This window comes from Epinephelus fuscoguttatus, linkage group LG18, assembly GCF_011397635.1.
Source record: "Epinephelus fuscoguttatus linkage group LG18, E.fuscoguttatus.final_Chr_v1".
In the NCBI taxonomy this organism is placed as follows: domain Eukaryota; kingdom Metazoa; phylum Chordata; class Actinopteri; order Perciformes; family Serranidae; genus Epinephelus; species Epinephelus fuscoguttatus.
Genome location: NC_064769.1, coordinates 33810054 through 33832404, shown reverse-complemented (window position 1 = coordinate 33832404; position 22351 = coordinate 33810054). Strand labels below are relative to the sequence as shown.

The following is a 22351-nucleotide window of genomic DNA, read 5'->3' as shown; positions in this document are numbered from 1 at the left end:
ATTCCTTGGGAAATAAATCACATTTCGATTGGCTGGTAATTGCTGAGGATCGATCAACTCGTTCTGCCCGACTCTCCCAGGGATTTTCCTCCTTTGTCCACAACGCACACACTCACGGGCTGTCAGCGGGGGACTTTAAACCTCAGGGGAGAACTGATACCTGATTGGGCGAATCAGTAAACATGAGCTGCTGATTGTCCATATGCAGATTAATATGAGGGGGGAGGTGGTTGGGGAAAAGAATGAGAGGGACCAACGTGGAGAAAGAAAGGAACTAAAGCCCTGTTTCCACCGAGCAGTACGGTGCGGTTCAGTTCAGGTCGGTACACTTTTTTTCCCCCGTTTCCACTGTGAAGAGTTGTGGATGGTACCAATCGACACACTCTCACTCCGACCTTGTCACATATTGGCATTTGGTCATGAACATTCCATGTCCACATACGTGCAAGGCACCCTGGGTGTGTTAGTTGTTGACGTCCTGGGACGCTCTTCTTCTTTCTTAGATATGCTTCTATTTTCATAGGAAATTTAACATTTACATACTGTCTCTTTCAAAATAAATGCACTACGTCAGTACAACACCGCAAATTGATGTTTTTTTTCCTTTGACAATGCACATGGTTACGTTTAGGCAACAAAAACACGTGGTTAGGTTTAGGAAAAAAGAACAGGGTTTAGCTTTAGAATCTTACAGGATGGGAACACAGCTCTCTCGGACGAAAGTTGGGGTTTGTTGGACCCATCCACCACCCCTCCTCCCCCACTCGAACTTTCGCCGCCTTAACTTTTGTCCTTGTCCCTGCTGACACCGCTGTGTATCGTTAAACTATAGTGTAGCAGCCGTGTATCATGATGATGTTAAAGGACACATTTTTCGTTGGTTTCTGACGACACAAGTCACTGCCCAAGCACCGGATTTCGACGACTTCTGAGTGAAACCTGGCTCTAATAACGGTCCCCCCTCTGTTGGGGTACCTAGCACACAGATCTGGTACTAAAAGGTGGAGCTGTGAACACTGCAGTCTGATTGGTCAGTAGAGGACGCTCACTCTGCTCAGGGCTGAGTTGTGTCTGGTTTTGAGGCTCATGTAACCACTGTTCATACTGTGGAGAGTTTTATTAGTAAACTGTAACTATAAAATGAAAGGATGTTTTGCTGCCTCTCACAGCAGCTGGGAGTCGGAGAAAAAATAACTTCATTCACTGGGCCGACTGCCGGCAACTTTTAAGGTGGAACGTTAACTTGTAATGTTACTCAATGCATGAGCTGATGACGTGAATCCATCAGCACACCTTAAATTTCACTGTGACAATTTTGACCATCACTTTAGTTTTGACATGACACACACTTTTAGTAATGAGTGGATCTTCAAGCTTTTATATACGTTAATTTCAGCCAGGTCATGTGAACTGCATATATTCTAATCCTCACTCGGTGAAAAAAAGCATCATGGAGTGTCGTTCCTGTGGGCTCCAGCAACACTAAACCCCTGAGCTTGCCTGAGAAGGACTAAATGCACAAACCCACTATTTTTGAATATCCCATGGAGAGAGACTCTCACTGCAGCCTGGTTTATTTTCTGAAAATGTCGGCGTGCAGCCTCGTTCTGTGGTCGATAAACGAGGTGCAGACTGATAAAGGAGGAAATACAGTGAGCGCTGGACGGAGCAGTGAGTGACAACAACCCCGCCCACATTTAAGAGTACTGTTTGCAGTGGAAACACTAGGGTCAAGGTACCATGTCTGAAGGGTTACTGTTGGTTCCAGAGTTTTTTTTACTGAAATTTTTTCGTGGAAACGGGGCTTAAATATACTGAAATAATAACTTTATACACTGGTATAAAGTCACAACAACGTGAAGCAAAAGATCAGTTGAAACATAACTACTACAATATTTATCGTTCCATAACCACCGTGTTATTTCCCACCTGAGCGTCTCACCTTTTAAAATGCTTTAGGAGCGTGCTGCAGAAAATGCGAGTCCGATTCATGAATGAGTAATTTTGATCAATTCTGCAATCAGTCTGCAGTTAGAGGTCCGTCTCCCTCATGTTAAAGTATGATTTATAAATGGCTAGAGGTCGTTATGATGCTACAGGCGCTTTATCAGGCTAAATGAGAATGGCCTTTCTACTCATGTTCTCTGTATGACAGGGACAAGCAGGTTGTCGATACAGAAATGACCCTGCTGCGGGGCTGAAAACACACACACAAATATGCACAGGATCAATAACACACATGCAGGGTCGCGTGCACACACTTGCAGAAAACTTACAAACAAAATGTAAACATGCAAACTGCCAAATCGCTCATGCTCAGCGTCCCCAAACACACAATCACTTCTGGCACACACTCACATACACACACACATGCACAAAATATATATTCACACACATGCGATGGATGAGTCAATACGCGCATTGATCACCCTCTGATTTACAGGAACGGCAAGCATTGTAAACAGCCGCATGGATTTTTCTGTTTCCATAAAATACATACGCAATTTATTCACCTTTTAGAGACAAATCAATGTGATTCTGTGGATGTAGAAGACGTTTCTCTCACATACAGTATAAAAACAGACAGGGTTGTTATTCAAGCATACATTAAAGCTGGAGGAAGCTGCTGCTGGACTGTGAGAGATATGGGATTCTGATTTATTTACACAGCTGGAAACAGCTGATTGACTACATTTTGAGTGCTCAACAGACGTAAATGTTAGTCTTGATTATGCAAAATAAATATATAAATAAAAAACAGAAGCACACACAGACTCACTAGAGAGTAAACTTGAATGAATATTGAATTATTCACTCATTTAAAAACAGACCTATATGGTTCTTGCTTTACCACTGTGGGCCAACAAACATGCAAAAATGTAAGATAAACTTTAAATAAATAATGATGTAATAATAATACCAGCAACATCTGAATTTATTTCAAATATTTAACATAGAGAACCAAACTCTAAAGGGAACACAGTCGGACAGTCTTTGTTCAGAGAGATTATCGCAGACGCATTACAGGAAGTGCCATTGAGTTTTCATAGTAGTGCATGCTGCAGCTTCACTGATTTTTGGGGGGTGTTTTTACACTGTATTTGTATGAAGTCACGATTTAGAGGAAGTTTTTTTCTTAAAATACCTCTAAGAGTTGTCGAGATGCAAACATCAGTGCCTTTACTGCTCAAAATAACCACTTTGAGAGCAATTTTAATTTTCAGATCATGCCTGGGACTGCTGTAGCTAAAGAGGACTATTTATTTGTCACCAATGCTGCATGGAGGCTCAGTGGTCAGCACACAACCTTAGTTCAGTCAGGACAACTGTAGTCAAAGAAAAACTTTAGTTTTTATTTGGGAGTATGGCTCTGTTCTCGGACGTCCCTGCCCTTCCATGTGCATATGAGAAAAGCCTAAAGGCAGATTTATACTTACAGCATTTGTGCGGTGGCGTGTCTGTGTCACTCTGCAGTTACACCTCCACAACACTAGTTGGGACTTCTGTGAAGTGCTGTAAAGTTTAGTTGCTTCAAAACACACATTAAACACACATTAAACATGGCTTAATAGAGACAATTTCAAACACAAGCACACAAATCAGCTTCACTATAACTCACAGCATTCACAGACAAACACTTGTCTTTATCTGGACACATTTTCCCCACAAATACAACATGCTAACATTATTAGCACAAGCCTATGGAATTTTACATTGTATAAATTAGCCTAGCAGCTAGCAGACTTTCCCTCTTCTTATTTAAAGCCAGGGACAACAGCAACATTTAACAAAGGTAACGTTACAAAATTCGGCTCCATTACAACTCACAAGGTTCACCGACAAAACTACTGTCTTATTCTAAACACGTTTTCCAAACAAATACATCGTGCTTACGTTATTAGCACAAGCCTATGGCATTTTACATTGTATAGATTAGTGTAGCTACGAGCAGAGATTTCCTCTGCTCATATGAAGCCAGGATAAATCACACACAAGACTTAAAATGCTATTTTTGTGGAGGCTTTACTGTCTTCACAATTTATTGTTTCTTATCTGTTAAATTAAAATAAATAAAACTGAGGGAAATGGTTTCAGCTTACAAAAATAGACAGGAGGTCTGCGACTAAAAACTTATAATATAAAAAATGCTTTACTTTGTTGGAACATCAAGACCAGAAAAAGACTGAGGCAAAGTTATTCAGATTTTATTACGACATTGGAAATTTGTCTGCAGTAAAAGTGCCTGAAAAGTTGCTGTACGGCTGGCATTAGCTATAGCTAAAGTGTACCCAGGATCTACATGTCTGAAAGTGAGGTCAAGTACTTCCACAACAGATTCGGAAAACTATCTGTTTAGTTTGCACAGGGGTACTGTCATGTTGAAACAGGAAACAGCCTCAACAAACAACAACTCTGTTGAGCAACGGAGTTATCAGTTCAATTGCCTGTGTATCTCCATGGAGGTACATAATTATACTCATCTCGATCATTAATTTAAGACAAATGAGTTCATCTTCGTCTGAAATGTTACAGGATCCCATCAGACGTCAAGCCTGTCGGGAGGTTTTGAGTTTTTTCACCTTTTTGAGATGATTTAAAAAAGACGTCTTTGATATTTTTGTATTTATGGGTGTTGCTCTCTCTAAGTTTTGAGGCTTGTATCTCACACACACACACACACACACGCACACACCTAAGGGTGCTTTGTGTAAATAAGCGTGCCTGCACCCCTGTAGGGAGGTCAGAACACCCATCCATCTAGCCCTGCCTACGGTCATCATGCACACATATGAACACACACACTCTCTCATTCACACACCCACAAAATGCTGCTCCTTCTTTTTCTGTTTTCTGTCTGTCTCTATTTTCCTCTCTCACACACACACACACACACACACACACACACACACCTCTTCCACCCTGCAGCCATCATTTAGTGGTTTGTGTTCAGAAAGTGTTTTGGATGTGTAACACTAGAGATGACACGGGAAGACACAGGAAGACAGAACACTGTCCAGAGGTCAGTGTGTGTGTGTGTGTGTGTGTGTGTGTAGCTTTAATGTATTCGAGCTACAGAGGTGGCAAACACCTGCGGTGTGCTGCTCATGCTGCTCACCCTCTAATGTCTTTGTCCCCTGTATACTAACACACACATTCACATGCTAAATGCGGGACTCAAGTTTTTTAGACAAAGGAGCTTTTTGTTGGTTTATTTTTTCATTTGATGAGAGGAGAATTGAAAAGGATTTTTGTTGTGTTGTGTTGTGTTGTGTAACTCTGTCTGTCTCTCTGTCTCTCTCCAGAGAGGTTGCAGTACTTTAGTCTCTTCCTGTGAGCGGACCTCTCGACACCCTCCCTGATGATTTCTAATGTTGAGGGAGGGACTGAGGGGCGAAGAAGATGGAGGATTGGATGGATGGAGAGTCAGCAGGATGGGGGTAACACAGCAGAGAGGTAAGAAGGAGAGTGCACAGGTAGGAAAGTGTCTTTACTTAAAGACACTTTCCTAAGTCCATTTGCTAAGTAAGACACATAAAACATGGAGTTTTGGGTTTGGAAATTTCACTGAGCTTAAGGGTGCTTTCAGACCTAGAGGTGTCTCCTTTGGTCTGAATCAGAGACTCATTTTGTCACCAAGTTGCATAGTTGCCGAGACAACAGAGCAGGTGTGAAAGCACCCGTAATTTCGACTGGCAGTATGAAATAAAGCAAATTAAAATGATGCACTGAAGTTTAGTGAAACAAATAATCAATGAAACCTTAAAAGAAGTCTTTCAAAGGGTTTTCTTGATTTAAAAAAAATTGTTTTTAGTCATTTAAATATTTTAGTAGACACTAAAATGATAGAGAATATTGTTATCTCTACAAAGACATATGTGAAAGAGTACCGACTGACTGTATACATTAAACATACCTATCCATGTACACACATGCATTAACACTCACAGCACACATACATGTGTACATACCTAAATGCATAAATACATGCATAAACATAAATCAGTACATTTTAACCACAACAAAAAATAAGTATGTTGTGGTTACGGGGCATTAGCAGATGTATTTACCATCCTGACCATCACTTAACAGCGCTCACTCTCCGTGTGTGAGTGTGTGCGTTTGTTTGCGGGCGTGTTAAAGCTTTTAGTGGCAGAGACTGAGCCATTCCTCTTCTCTAACTGTCAGAGAGACCTCATCTCGTCTCTGATTGTTGTTCTGTGGCTCTGACAAACACACACACTCACACACAAATACACACACACACACCGCGAGAGTGCATGTCCCTCCTGGTTTGCCCTCCCTCCACACAACACTCCACCTCCGCCCTCACACTCCTTTTATGTTCTTAAATATTGATAAGTAGCTTTGCAACATTAATATCTTAGATGGCTTACAAGAACACTTAAATAAAATCTCACTCCCCCCTCTGCCCGCCCTCCTCCTCCTCCTCCCTGCCTCTCCTCCAGCCTCTCACTTGTTTTTCATTTGTGTAATGCGTTTGTCTGTTTGGGAAGTGGAGGGGGCGGCAAGAGGATTAAAGGTAGTGTGTGTGTCTGTGCATGTTTGTATAATGAAAGTGGGTTCTTTTTTTGCATTTAACAGGCCTTCTGACACAAAGTTGTACAAAAAAATCAAGACAACATGGTGTCTTCCTGGAGAATTAAAACACGCCAGTTCCACAGACTATAATTGTTTCTGATTGGCTGGTATGTTGCTAAAATTGTATACTGAGGGCTGTCCACCTCATAGTCGATCAAACGTTAGTTGACCAGAAAGGTTATTAATAGGCAAGATATCATTGGTTGCTTAGGACCCTATAAAGAGTTTTGCCTTGTCCAAATAGATCAAAACCTATATGACTGGACCATGTGTGACTTTAATTTGAAAGGACAGACACAGGAAGTGTCCACGCTCAGCAGTCAGACAGGAGTCAGGTTAATCTCCAGGGCTGGTACCTGCGGTTATTCCACAGGCTAGTTAATAACATGTCGGGCAGGAAATCCAAAGTGTGGGATCATTTTGAGAAGGTGAAGGACGAACCCAAGGTGATATGTAAACTCATCTTCATTGGTCGACTACAAACATGACGTATCATCTGAAACATGGAAGTAGCTACATGCCCATTAGCCCACAGTGTCATTAACAGGCGGCTCGCTCAGTGTGTGACGTGCACTTGGAGATAAAATATAGGCCAAAATTAATGAAGGTTCATTAGTACGGTTTGTATTTCTCTGTAATGTAGCACAGTGTTAACAATGTTACTGATACTATTCTTTCTCACACCTTCAACTCAAATCACCAAAATATATCATTTAATCATTACATTCATATTGTAAACATGTAGACTTTCACGTCTTCATATAACTTGTAATTTGGGATTCAGTACAATTAAGGGTTCAGTATCTTGCGCATGCGGACTGGAGGAGTCGGGAATTGAACCACTGATCTTCTGATTGGTGGAGGACCCACTCTACACTCTACATACCGCCGCAAAAGGATGTCTGCTTTTCATCGGTATCTGACGCAGAAATCTATCACCAAGCGGCGGAATTGATGACTTAGGAATGACAACAGATTCACAATGTTGCTTCCCTGCATTTGTCTCTGTTTGACTTTGGGATGTAGACAGATGAAGATGGAGACTAAAGTGACTTAGAGGGTGTTTGAGTGAGTGACTTGTTCACTGACAACCTGCTGTGAAGAATCATGAACATAATCTCATTTAACAAGCGGAGAGAAGCTCATTTCACTTACAAGCGATGATGGTGACTTGTTAACACAATGTGTGTGTGTGTGTGTGTGTGTGTGTTTCTGGTGTGTGACTTGACAAGATTTAACCGCGCTGAGGTCCTGAGAGGCTGATGGAGAGTTTTAAAGGGATTAGAACAGGATTAGGGACCAACTGGGAGGGATTAGCCCCCCGACTCTCAGAGCTGCTCACATTGCAGATACAAGACACACAATGCCTTTGACACACACATACACACACACACACACACACACACACACACACACACACACAGTGACCTCTGGACAGTGTTTTGTCTTTTTGTGTCATCTCCCCAACAAGTGTTACACAGAAATGTTTCCTGCAGGGAGGGAAACGTTCGTGTGTGTGTGTGTGTGTGTGTGTGTGTGTGTGTGTGTGTGTGTGTGTGTGTGTGTGTGTGTAAAAGACACAGAAAGAGAGAAAGGTAGAATGGACATTTAAAAGGGACCTTGTGTGCTCTTCCTTATTTTCTGCCATATCTATAAATAATGTTAATGTTGGATGTTCATAATATAGTATAATAATATCGTGCTGTTATGCCGCCTTGCTGTACTGTATCTATTGTACAGTCACAGAATGGGGGGGACAGAGTGGTCTTGCCTGTGATCCACAACAGGACGGGAACATGGGCAGGGCAAGTGTGACATTTTGATGACAAGTTATGTGTGCAATCACGGGAGATTTAAAAAGTAGCTATTAGCAGTTAGCTGCTAACTCAAAGAAGAAGGGCAAAAGCCTTAAATTGAAACCCTCCTCCGCCACTATATAACAGGGACAACAAAATGATAGCTATTTCCATGTTTCTGTTTAGAAAGGGCTACTGATGTGTGTATTTTATGTCACACACTCAACGCTGTTGGGAGACATGATACACCCGTCATGCCTCTTTTGGTTGCACGATGCCAGGATGCAGTGTATAATCACACACTGGAGTGGCATGATGGCGCTGTTGTTTCGTTCTGTGTAAAACTGCAAAGGAGACCTAAAGAAGTGACTTTGTAGCAGCTCTATGGCAAAATCTCTGTGGAAAAAGAGCTCATGTCAGATCATGACAGATTTCTTTATATGGTCATATGCTCCAGGCACAGTACTGCAGGTGTTTACATTACAAAGCCTACACTGCTACATGTAGCTACATGCTAATTATAGGGAAACATGGAATCCTGGTGGCAGGTATTTTTCTTTCATATCTCCCCACTTTCAAATAACATTTCTGCTGGAACATTTTTGGTTATAAACAGGTTGTTTTAGAAGCTTTTATCAGTGATTTTTTTTTACAGTTACAGTCACGGTTCCATCGTGTCAATGGATTTTTGGTTAGATGCCTGAAATAAAGTCTGTGGTTAACACAAGCTTAAGAGACTTTCACATTTCGTTCTACGACATAAAATACATCAGTAAATACCCCGCTCGTAAATTTTGAAGCCTTTATGTGTCTTGAAAATAGCTGTTACTAGTAAGTGGCTAAATGAGACTACAGAACATTATCATGCCAAGTTGCGCTGAACACAGCTTTACAGTTTTGTCATGGTGGCGACGTTAAGTCATGTAATCATATTGTGGTTTGTTTTTACCCTGATGTTAGCTTTATACTTCTGGCAATTGAATTTAGGTGTTAAAATCATAAAAATGGTGTTCATTTGTGAAGATTATCTTGCTGAACAAAAACATGTAGTTATCTTTAATGTTTTTTTTTTGCCACAGGCTTTAGTTTCTGCAATAATCCAAAGTCCAATGGAAAAATCTCACAGGCTTTTTGACAAGTGAACCAGGGCGAAGCTAACTTTCACGTCGGCCTACTGAAAAACATCCTCCCTGGAGCACTCTATAGCTATTCTCTTACAGTCATTCCCTGGCTGCAAGCACATTGCTACATGTAGCTAAATGCTAATGTCAGGGAAACATGATCTTGGTTGCTTATGTTGTTAATTCCTTCCCGATTTTGGATCAGGCTTTATCCTTGCTGGAACATGTCAGGTTGTAAGGACTTAAGTTCAGAAGTATTCATTTATGATAGAAAGTGCTGCTGTTCTCTGTTACAGTCATCACCTGGCTCCAAGTACACCGCTACATGTAGCCACATGCTAATGTCAGAGAAACGCTGTTAATTTCTCCCTGTTTTTGGAGCATATTTCTGCTGGTTGTGTTTAGAAGCTTTCACTGGTGATTTTTCACAGTCGTTCTCCATTACAGTCATTTCTCTGGCTGCAATGACGGTGCAGAGACACTGAGATACGGACACTGATCAGTCAGAGCAGGATGGGCCTTTTTGAGAGGGGGCCTTAAAGAGACAGCTGCTAAAACAGAGCGCTTTAGACAGAGTGCGAATATGGGTGTTCCAGCACAGACAGTATGAGGAAAATGAAGTGTTTTTGATCATTAAAGCACGTAAACATTTCCGAGTAGAAACCCAAAATAAAAGCATGGACCTGAAAATGAGCATAATACGTCCTCTTTAAGGAGAGTTCACATTGAGTGGTGAAGTGCAAGGGGTTGTGCATGAGACTTAACAGTCCTATGCATTTATAACAATATCTGTTGACCATTTTAGGCAACTCATATCACGTTGAGCAGCTGGTCAAACAAAAAAAGCTGATTGAAAAATATTTCAGTTCATTGGAAATTATATTTTTCCTCATCTTTTGTTTATAATTTGACATTGCCATTTTTTTTAAGCGCAGGACTACTCAGATGAATGAGGACAGTAACTGCACCCAAAGTTTTCAGAGTCTACTGTTGAGGATCACTTTATTTACCTTCAGTCAACTTTTCAGTGCTCTAACTTCAAAGTCAATTCACTCAAACAAATGTGTCTAAAAATAATCTCACAGACGCTCCACATCTTAGGTATTATGTGAGTACACACACACACACACACACACACACACACACACAGACAAAAAGGGCCTCTTGACCGCGTATTTACCCGAGCGCAGCCTCTTCCTTCAACAAGACAAATATTTGGTCCAGAGCGTTTGCCACTTTTGTGTGTGTGTGTGTGTGTGTGTGTGTGTGTGTGTGTGTGTGTGTCGCAGGGCGGTTTTTCCGAGGGAAACCAAATGGAGAAGAGTGATAGGCCGACGTACGGTGAGGTTCATCAAAGTCACGGCGCGCGACGGCACTCATTTTTCATTGGCTGAGGGGTCCCGCGCACCTGCAACCTGCAGCAGCCAGCCCACCTGAGAGGGAGGGAGGGGGAGAGAGGGAGAGAGAGATGGTGACAGGGAAAGAGAGTAAGAAACAAACATGAGGAAGAGCTGCTGGAAGAAACGGAGAGCGTGAGGGAGGGAAAGAGAGGGAGACACTGGTGGTTGGGACAGTTTGAACGACAGCGTTCTCCCTTTTACATTTCACACCCGGACGCTCCTCGCACCGCTCGGGGGAGGAGGTGTGTGTTGTGTGTGTGTTGTTTTGCTCAAGGGAGAAAGACGGGGAGATACATTCTGAAGATGTTATTATTATACGTTTACCTTGTTTTGGGCTCAAAGGAGGACTAAAAAAAAAAAAGACAAACACACACTGTGGACACACACAGATGGAGCACATATCCACATACACGCACCAGCAGACACATACAAACAGACACGAGTCAAACTTGTGCTCTGTTTAAAGTTCACCTTTTAAATCAAAAAGTTGAAGTCATTTTATTAATTAAGTCACAGTAGATGAGACACACATAGAAGACATTCATACAGCATATTCCAAATCTGATCTGAGGCCTGTACCATGAAGCCAGTTCAGCTTACCCAGGATATCTTTCTCTTATCTGGTTTGACTAACCCTGACATCGGCCGTCTGGTACTACAAAGCTGGTTATCAACTAGTTCAGTCAACTCTGAGTTTTCCTCTACAGCCATGAGCTGTAGAAAGAGGTGGGGTGTTAATTATGAGCAACATCATCAGAACCAATGAAGGGGGCTGCTTCATATCATATGAGATGAAACTGTACCGAAAGTGTCTGCGACTACGAGACAGTAAAATGTCAGTGGCGTGGGATGTAAATGATACTCTGTAAACTTAAAACAGCAAATATAAAAACAATAAAAATACGTGATACGGTTGAGGCTTAAATTACATGTAGGTATGAGTGAGCTGTGGAGCTATGTGACATATTTTTTGCTATTTAGTTGGATGATGATAAAACTCCTCTGAATATGTCACATAACACCAGACTGTTTGTGCTGCTAAATTAAAGAGTGGAAAAGTAGTAAATGATTAATGAGTCCGCTATATAGGGTATAATAATTCCCACTATACATTCGGACAGCACTATAAAATGGCAACGTCACTATATAGTGGCAAATACAGTGAGTAGTGACTTATTTTGGACACAGCCAATATCTGCCCTGCCCTTATGTGTTTCACCTGTGTCCAGTTATCCCCACTTTCCTTGTGTATTTAGTCTGTGTGCTCCCTGTCCCCTGTGCCAGTTCGTCTTTGTACCTTGTGTCAAGCACTCCAGCATTCTTTCTAGTCTTAAGTGCAACACACACCGCCGCCGGTGCTGCGCTGTGGCGGTCAAGTGCCGCCCCCCAAGACACATTGGCAGCGGCGCGCAGCAGCACCGTCGACACTAAAGTGTATTTCCCACCCCAGCCTGCTAGGTGGCTGTACCTACACTAGTTGCCAATGGTTGCCAACTGCTAGTAACGGAAGAAGAAGAGGAAAAACTTTGAGGCAACAACAACTTCACAGGTGAGTTTCTTATCAAAATCGTCTTATTAAAAATTTGAAAACTGGAGTTGATACTGTGGCGGCCGAGACATACATAAAAGGCTTTTCTCGCAGCGCCGTCTACGCTGGAAATAGAGCAGTGGGCTGACGCCTGGGATCCACTGGCGTTTTTTGTGTCCACCGTGACGCTTATACCTATTCATTTCCTACGGATTGCGTCAAACCGTTGCTGATGTCCCCGCAAAGCAGACGCGAGGACACTATCCAATGGGGAGCAAGCTCAGTGGTGGTCTGTCGTGACAATTTGTTTACTTTCCCTCTCTGGAACAACATGGCAATGAAAGATAATCGTACCAGTGGCGAGAGCTTTCCTATAGTAGACGTGTCCATCTGCATTTCCGCATATTTCCGGGCTCCGCCTCCGAAGTGTCCTTTTCAGGGTAGGCATCACGTCCGGCAACGATTCTCGGTAATGCCAGTGGATCCCAGGCGTGAAGCAGAGTGGCGCGGCGGCCGGCGGCGGTGTGGGTTTGTTCATAGAATATAATGGAGGTGGGCATTTTGACGCTCGGCATATGGCGGTGGTGTGTCTTGCGCTTTAGTATTCCTGACATCTTGGATCCTTGCTTGTGTTTTTTGAGCTCATCTTTTGCCCAGTCCTTTTTGGATCGTTTGCCTGTCTGACCCTTTTGTGTAATTAAAGACTTTTGGTTATCCATCTGAACTGTCTCTCGAGTCGTGCACTTGAGCCCTACACCTCTGTGAAGCAGTCTTGTCATTACTAAGGTTGGAGGGGAAGGTGACATTACTGTAGACTTGCCAGGAGGTCACACCACATTGTACGAGTAGAGGACTATCTGTGCACTTTGTAGTCTGTAAACTAGGCTAATAATGTATGAAAAAACCAACTCATTATATTGACCCGTGCTCATGTTTTTTAAAGTTTTACTGTACCGACACAGAGTATATTTGGGTGGAATGTTTCTTTAAATGTGTTTCTCTAGCAGGAGTTAAAAAGTAAGTGAAACACCAACAGTAATTCAGTCTGTGTTTGTGCGTGTGTGTGTGTGTGTGTGTGTTTGTGGTGGGGGGCTGTCACCTGCAGCAGGTTGAGGTCATCATAACCGTGTGATGTCCATCGCGCCTGTCAACACACGTTTGATTGTACACACACCTCGCCGCTGCCCCCGGCGATAGAAACCCAGCGTCTGTCCGCTATACTACACGCTATACTGGACCCATCACTCAGCCACTGTCACACGGACACACACACACTCACAGGGACACACACATGCAGGTAAAGACACATATAAATAGACACAACGTGACAGAAACACATACTCACACCCACATGGTCCAGCACACACACGTATCACTTACACACTCCCTCCCGCCGCTTGGGTTCAAGCATACACACTCTCACTCACTCACAACAGACGGCTTACACTGGAAATGAAGCTAATCCATCACCTGAACCACGCACACACACACACGCACACACACGCAGCAGGCATCGTCACCTTCACAGCTCACCTACTATCATTGTGGCATCCATGCCTGCTGGACACTGTAGCTGCTGTGATGAATTCATAAATGCACACACACACACACACACACACGTGCACACACCCCAACATGTATGTGAACTCATGCACAAGAGCTGTTTGTGAGACAAAAGAAATGCAAAGAGGCCTTTTTGTTTAAGTTTTGTTTGTTTTCTGTAGTTCTTCTATTTTCTGTCACGTATCAAGACGAATAAAAACTGATCATGAACTTCAGTATTTTAGAAAGACCAAATCTTTCTCACAGCTTCCTGTCTCAGCAGATCCACACTGATGCACACCTTCACTATTATCATATAAAATACTACAGCATACCATACAAACCATACAAAAAAGGAAGGTGTGGTGCAAATGCCGTCAGATATACAGTTTGTTAATTGCTTTCCTCGTTTTAATGTTGGTTCACTGTTGTCTACCTTTTTTTGAGTTAAAACAAATAGATTCTTTTTACAGTGTAGTTAGTGTTCAGCTGCCTTTAAATTTTAAGTTGACTGAATTGGAGAAGACGAGCTGAGGTAATTTGGTAATGATTGTCATCTAAGTCAACTGAGAAATTTAAGGCAGCCCAGACACGAACTTTTTAAGTTAAAACAAATACTTTCTTTTTATAGTGTATGTATAGTGTGGCTGTAAAAAGGGGAAAAAACGGAATTAAAAAAGATATTGGCAGATACTTAGTATTAACGATCACCTGCAAGAAACAGCTGAGTGGTTAAGGTGCATGCCACATAACTGTAACGTTACTGGTTCAGGTCCTGGTATGGACCCTTGTTTCCTTTGTTAAGGCAAATGTGTGTGGATGCAAAGTCTGAGCAAAAAGTGGTGGGATTGTGACGTGAATGGCTTCACTAAAACTGATTTACTCCCCCCCCCATCAATCTGTTGAAAATTTCCATGTGGAGCAGATTTGGTCACTCCAATAGTGACACAACAAAAAAGTAAGTAATAAGTAAAGTAAGAACAATACAAGCCAAGACAGGACCAAAACAAGACAAGACAAAGAACAAAAAATATGTAGAAATGTTTGTATGATGATGAAAATAACACTAAATACTAAAACATAATATAATGGTTGTTGGTCGGACAACTGCCCGTCACATCACAATGCAGTGTCTGGAAAATAGAGGATTAATCATTCAGGAATATCCGGAAAGTCCAGGTCATGTACATCATCCAAAATTTCCAGATATCAAGGGCTGCCTGCCAGTGCAGAATTGTGACGAATGTAGAACTAGGGTGACGTCAAAGTCATATGAATTCTGATCTCACTGTTAAGAGAGCCTGTATCTGATTTAGGACCACATATGAAAGTGTCCCAAATCAGAATCGAAAGGATCAGATTCCTTAGATGTGTGCTGTTCACACTGTTGTGAAAAACAGATCGGAGTTGGGAAAGTTGCATGCAGTCTGAATGTAACCTAAGTCAGTGGTTCCCAACTGGTGCAGCCACAGGGTCCAGATTTCTCCTTAGTCACTAGTTTAAGGTCCACACTGTTTAATACATTCAGCATCGTACTTGCGTTTGGCCATGTCTCAAGCTAGTCTGCTGTCTCTGTCAACTAGCTGTCTGTTAGTCACTTATTTTACAGCAGGAAACAGCATTTCAAAGTAAAAGCTCTGTGCTGGAAATTCACTGTACTTCAAAATAAAGTGTTTTTTTTTTCACAAAGTTGACATGTTAGTGCTTGTTTTGTTGAGTGATTCTGAGGTTGCATGTACGTTTGCCATAAACCCCTCCTTTAAGTGCAGAACTTGAGTAAATGCACTTTTTTTACTTCCCATTACTGAAGCACAGGTGGAATGAATAGTGATTAATAACATCTGTTTTTCATTTAGGTGTTTAAGGTCCTGCTTCTGTGTTTGCTTCCCCACAGATGTGTCTCACTGGGACGTCTAGACACAACAGAAGCATTGTTAATGTTATTAGTTTCATCTGCACTGCTCCCTTTATGACAAGTCAAATATATAAATATAAATGTGACAAATGTCTTCTGTAAAAAAACACCTACTCTTCATCCAAATGACCCAAACACAACCCACCCCCCAGCTGCGACTGATGCAAAAACTCAAACCAATATTGTCCCCCAAAACAACAAGAACAGAAAATTCCTGGGAGAATCACTGGTGTGCGTGTTTGACAAATGCTCGCCAGCAGCGCTGCGGTCTCATCCAGCAGCTTGCTGAAGGCTACTGCAGCGTCGTTTGGTTGCTCTCTTGTTACTGGGCTGTAAATTCAACGGATGGCTCCTGTCTCTGCGTATTGATCCGCTCCGTCACCTTGAACCTCGGTATTGACACATGGGGCGACGCTGAGCGGGGAAAAGCGGCAATTTACCGACCCTCAATTATGACATTCATAGATGATGTCACAACGGGGGCACGGGGGCTTTGAGACACACACACACACACACACACACACACACACACACACACTTCGTCGAGGGATTGAATCCATTTGTTTGAGCTTTGTGTGCCGAAACACACACTCAAACGCACACCAAGAAAAGGCTTTCCATCCTAAACAGCACTTAATGGCACCCTGTGTGCTTGTGTGTGATTTTATGCGTGTCTGCGCACACATAGAACATCTCCATGAGAGTGTGTATCCCTCTGACAGCCCGGCTAATGTTTGCTGTCCTGTCGTTCCCCAAACAGATGGTTCACTGGACCATGTCATTAGCAGAATACAGTCGGCCATTATAATGTCATATTAAATACCACATATTAATAGTACGATAGCATGAGGCAAAACATTCTGCGCTCCCCGCTGAAACCTTTCGGCTCTGTATCTATTGTCTAGTAAGGCCAGGTGTAGCAGTAAAAGCCATGTAATTACTGTGCAACAGTCGGACACAAACATTTTTAATGTCCTGCTTTAACTTTACAGGTTCAATTTTGTATTGTTTGCATATAGTAATAACATAGCCACCAAACTGTAGCCTAGAGCTCAATCAGTCAGATTTGTGACCGGGAACGTCTCTTTAGGGAAACCTGAGAGGGAAATTCTGCTCATTCCCTCAACAGTGATCATGTACAGTCGCTGTCCTCGAGCAATGAGGAGCACTATTGTTCCAAGCGAGCCGAGGTGGCCGGAGTCTGTGTCTTTATCTCTGAGAGTGTACAAGATCTGGGGAAATGTGAGGCTTCTCTAGCAGTTGCTATACTTCTTTGTGCACTCTTTGTGCTGCATTAATTTAATTTCCAACATTATAAAATCAGTCATGATGCCTCTTTCTTTTTGGTGCAACATATGTTTTAGTGTTTGTTCGTTTCTGATTATCTGTAAATGGGACATTTTTTCCACTCTTAAAAAGAAAGGTTCAAATATCTGGAATAAATGTTTTAACTGAGCTGTTTTTCAACTGTTTGACACTAGAAATGACAACCGTACACAAATACAATCACAGAGTATGTCTAAATTATATCTGAAATTGTTTGATATACAGTTAATTGACAACAGTACTATTAATTGATTACTAGTTACACATACGACATGAAAGGTACCCTGGCTGCGTTGGTTGTTGATGTTCGGTGACGCCATGTCAAGTTCTCTTCTTTCAAGATACACTTCGTACGGCGGTACGTTTTCTTTTTTTCCCTTCAACAACAAAAACACGTGGTTAGGTTTGGGAAAAAAACAGGGTTTGACATACTTTTACGGGACGCAAACACAGGTGCGTGGGTGTTTATTGGACCCATCCACCACCCCTTGTGCCTACCCAAGTGGGACTTTCTCTGCCTTAACTTTCGCTCTTGTCTCGCCATATTTCCCCCAGATGGGCACCGTTAAACAATAATGGCGACTGGCTGTGTATCATACCAATGTTAAAGGATAACTTGGTATTTTTCAACCTGGGCCCTATTTCCCCATGTGTATGTGTGCGTATGATTCATAGGTACAACTCGTTCTAAAATTGGTTCAGTACTGAGGGAGGCGGATGCAGCCGGGAGCCCCATGCGTCCTGTATAAGTTTGCGCATTAAAAGTGCTTTTTTTCACCACTGACCGGTTCAGATCGCCAGTACTATCTCTGTAAATAGCATACTAAGCATTTCCCTGACCCTTCACTTCCTCTGGGCTGTGATGTCATCTCACGAGAGCTTTGCTTGTTGCCGGAAGAAAACAGAGGAGCCATGCTGAGCGCCGCTGAGAGTGGCGCTGGTTGTCCCGGAGTACAGCTGAGAGTTTTACTGCATTGATTGAAAACAATGGTTCATGTTTGTGCTTATCTGAATTGCAAGAGCAGGATGTCACGCAACACCCCGTACAGCTTTCATAGGCTGCCTTTGTCGGACGGCGAGATGCTGAAGTTGTGGCTAGTTGTGCTACAAATGGATGCTAACACTCCTGTGCAGACACTGCGCCTTGCAGACCATCAGGTCTGCAGTGCTCACTTCTCCCAAGATGACTACTGCCAGCCGAAGAAGAGAAGACATCCAATCCCGAAACACCTCTTCCTTAAGAAAACGGCTGTCCCACGAGTAGAGAGAACTACAGACACAGTGGAGGTAATGTTATATAAACAATGTTCGAAACGCTGAGTATGCTGTTTACAGAGATAGCACTGTCGATCTGAACTGGTCAGTGGCGAAAAAAAGGACTTTTAATGCACAAACTTATATGGGACGCATTTGCCCGCGTTACCAGTTTAGCTTGTTTCGCGGCTCCCGGCTGCATCCGCCTCCCTCAATACTGAACCAATTTTAAAACGAGTTGTACCTATGAATCATACGCACACATACACATGGGGAAATAGGGCCCAGGTTGAAAAATACTGAAGTTACCCTTTAAAGGACAGATTTTTTTGTTGGTGTCTGACGCCGAAAGTCATTGCCCTAGCAGCGGATTTCGGTGACTTCGGAGTGAATCCGGGTTGTTCTTCATGGAAATAAATATGACAGTATTGTAAAAATAATCGAGCACCTGTTAAATAATTTTTGTCCCTGCACTCGAATTTTGAGTGTAATTAATTAAGCAAAAATGAGACAAAACACACAGTAAACAAAGATAAAGATGACTTTCCCCCCAGATTTTCTATAGATATTGTGATGATATCATTATTGTGAATTATTTTGACCACAATAATTGTGCAGTGAACATCTGATATCATGCCAGCCCTATATATCATCAATAAAATACTTATGCAGGTGTTCAAGTAAATGTAAATACAACACTCGTCGATGTTTTTTCAAAATTTCAAGAAGAGCTAATGACTGCATTTAAGGCCATTTCACCTCCTTTAAAATAATTATGATCTTTCAATGACCCAACTTTGGGTCCTGACCTTCACATGAAGTACGCTGCTATATTGCGTTACAAATGGATTTCAAATTGAAGCGCTATCAGATGTCACATATCTGATTCAGTAAGTAGTGGCCAGGGGCCGCCCAGCCATCGTTAATACTGTATTCACAATCCATTGATGAGATCATGAAAAACTGCCTGTGTGTATGTTTCTTGTGTGTTTGCCCTCTTAAGACTCACCCCTGAATATACTGACACTCATAAATACACACACACAGACACACACAGAAGGAGACACACACACTCCCCGGGGCCTGAGTGCTCTCAATGTTGACCGTTGAGCATGTGGGTCAGAGTGAGAGGGCAAAGACAGAGAGGCTCTCAGCGGCCCACACAGATGGGCCACAGTCGCACGCATACATACACACACTCAGGCAAACACACGCTCACACACTCTGGGAGGTCAGGGTTCACCTGGAGAAGCTCTGGTCACCGTCCATCCATCAGTTTTATTACCGAGCCATGTCAAAACAGAGAGTGGACGAGGGATGCAAGACGGAAACAGATTGTTGAAGTGGAAAAAAGCAGACAAGAAAAGACTCTTAAAAGTCTAAGAATATTATATTTATAAAGTTTCAGTATAAATAAGCTTCCTCCTTGTACTTTGTCACTTCCTGTCAGTGCAAAAACTCCGATGGCCTGCGTGTATTTATGCATGTCTGAGTGAGTTCATGCATCATATGTACTTTAGAATGAGGTCTCTAAGTGTGTGTCGCTGCGTGTGCATACGTCTGTCTCCCCTTATTTCCTAGAGTTTTCCCATGGGAGGACGGCGGCCATTTTGTCCTGTCACTCCCCTGTGCTTTTTTTTTTCCTCTCTCCTCGCCTGTCCAATAATGACAGTTTAATTTGCCAGCCAATTACACCTGAGCGGTATTTAAATGAGCCAATCAGGACTTGTGACAGGATGACTAGTCGCTCCAGTTAGCACTCAGGCACAGAGGTCGATTTACTCCCCGGCTCACTTAGTGACACTGTTTGTACTGTGTGGAGGCTGGAGTGTACTGACACTGTTCTGTTCTTTTTTATTTGGCAGGTACTGACAGTAAATGTACACCTCGCAGTATTAAAAACAAACAAACACAATTTGGAAAAAAAGAAGGCGGATCTGTAAAGAACCATCTGTTCTTTAGTAAAAAAATAAGTATTTTGTGCAAAGTTGCATCATGTTTGATTTTAGATTTTTTTTATTAAAAAAAAAAATAGGTAAAGGGGGAAATAAAGAACTACAGAACCCATGCTTCGGCCAAGTGTGGGTATCCTTTTATTGGTTTAAAACACCCTGCCAGAGGGCTGCAGTTGAAAATTAGCCAGCTGGCTAACACTGGCACATTTACAGAAATGTTCGTTAACGTTCATTTTCCTCATAAATAAAATAAAGTTAAGTAAATTGGCCAAATTTTGCACCACAAGCTGAAAAACATGGCTCCAGACTTATGGTGTACTGTCATCCCAGAGACAATAATTTGTTTGAGACAAACAGAGAAATGATGCAGTTAACTCACTATCGATGCATCAGGGGACACGCCTTATTTTTTTCCTGATGACGCTACATTGTGAAAATAAAAAATATATACATTTTATCACACCATATACAAAATATAAACAACCAGTTAAACAAGCAGAACTGCTGATGAGTCTGTGGGCAGGCGAATGCCAATTGCTCACATATATTTTAGTCATGAATAAAACTACAAACATTCTGGGATATGATTATTCTGATCCTTGAGAGAGTTTTAGGTTACAAGATCCCAAGAGACCCCACAGATTGTGTACTTGGGATTAATACCTGAAGATGTTATTCATACGAAGGACACTTATTTGATCAAAATCCTTATGCTGGCATGCAAAAACGCCATTACCAGGAACTGGCTGAAACGTGACCTTCCAAGTCCAGGACAGTGGATGGACATTGTAGAGGACGTATAATCCATGGAAAAACTGACCTTTCATCTGAGAACTAAAGCAAGGACATATGTGAAACTCTGGGATAAATGGATCTATCTATAAGAGAATCTATAAGAGAAATGAGCTGTTGCTTAGTCAGCTGGTCTAAAGACAATTTACTAATCTACTAATAAGTTTGAAAAAATAGATAATTGAGAGGGAATTAAGACTTGAAGCACTTTGGAAAAATGTTTTTCATGTAAAAGGTTATATTAAAAGTTGTTTCTTAAATTTGCATGACTGAATTTGTGCTCATTTAAAGTGTAATAAAGTGCTGAATGACTTTACAACAGTTCAGTTTGATTGTTTCCCTGGCACAAAAGGGGGAATAAACGGCAACAAAACCAAAGTAAACAACAACATCAATAAACACACACACATCGTCCAAAATTTCACAATCAGCACATCGCTAAAAAAAATGGAAGCGTACAGAAAATGAAACAATGCAAAATGAAACAAGACAAGGTGAAAGGAAATGAAACAAAAGGAAGAGAGATTGACGGGGGTTGATCCTAATCCCCTCTTGGCCCGTGTGTAAATAACGTCTAAGCATCTTATCCTGCTCATTTATGTAATGGGGGACTTTACTGAAACACTGTGCACATAAGCTTCTGGAGGCCTTGGACGTATTTGCATGACGAGCCTGTGTGTGTGTGTGTGTGTGTGTGTGTGTGTGTGTGTGTGTGTGTGTGTGTGGGAAGTGATTGTGCTCTTCTGTTTGAATAGGTGCACATATTTGTAAAACAGGTCTATAAGTAACTATAAATATAATTATTCAATGAGTTTTTTATATGTACTAAGTATACAAGTGACTATTTGGTGTGTGTTTCCAGTTGTGTACGCTTGCATGCCGGTGTCCGCGCACTCCTTGATTAAACAGCCCCTTTAATCTCAGCTGCTTCCTGCTTTCCCAAGGTCCCCTCCAATAAGAGTAACTACCTCCTGACCGCACAATAACTGTAACTGTGCTTTTTAATACCGAGTGATGGTAAGTAAAAATAACCTGACTCTAATATCTTCAGATTAAATACATCTTTTACAGTCGAGCTCTGCCCTGCTGTGTTGCTCTAAGCTGCCCCCCACACACACACAC

The 22351-nt window shown here is 42.0% G+C and overlaps 1 protein-coding gene across 1 annotated transcript in view; it reads left to right on the top strand.

Moving 5' to 3' along the window:
- skor2 (SKI family transcriptional corepressor 2) overlaps positions 1-22351 on the top strand; it is a 167665-nt gene that overhangs the window by 95272 nt on the left and 50042 nt on the right. The window contains exon 4 of the mRNA XM_049603630.1: positions 5304-5454. Coding sequence (XP_049459587.1) covers positions 5360-5454 — 95 coding nt within the window. The 5' untranslated portion in view covers positions 5304-5359. The remainder of the gene's footprint in view (positions 1-5303; positions 5455-22351) is intronic.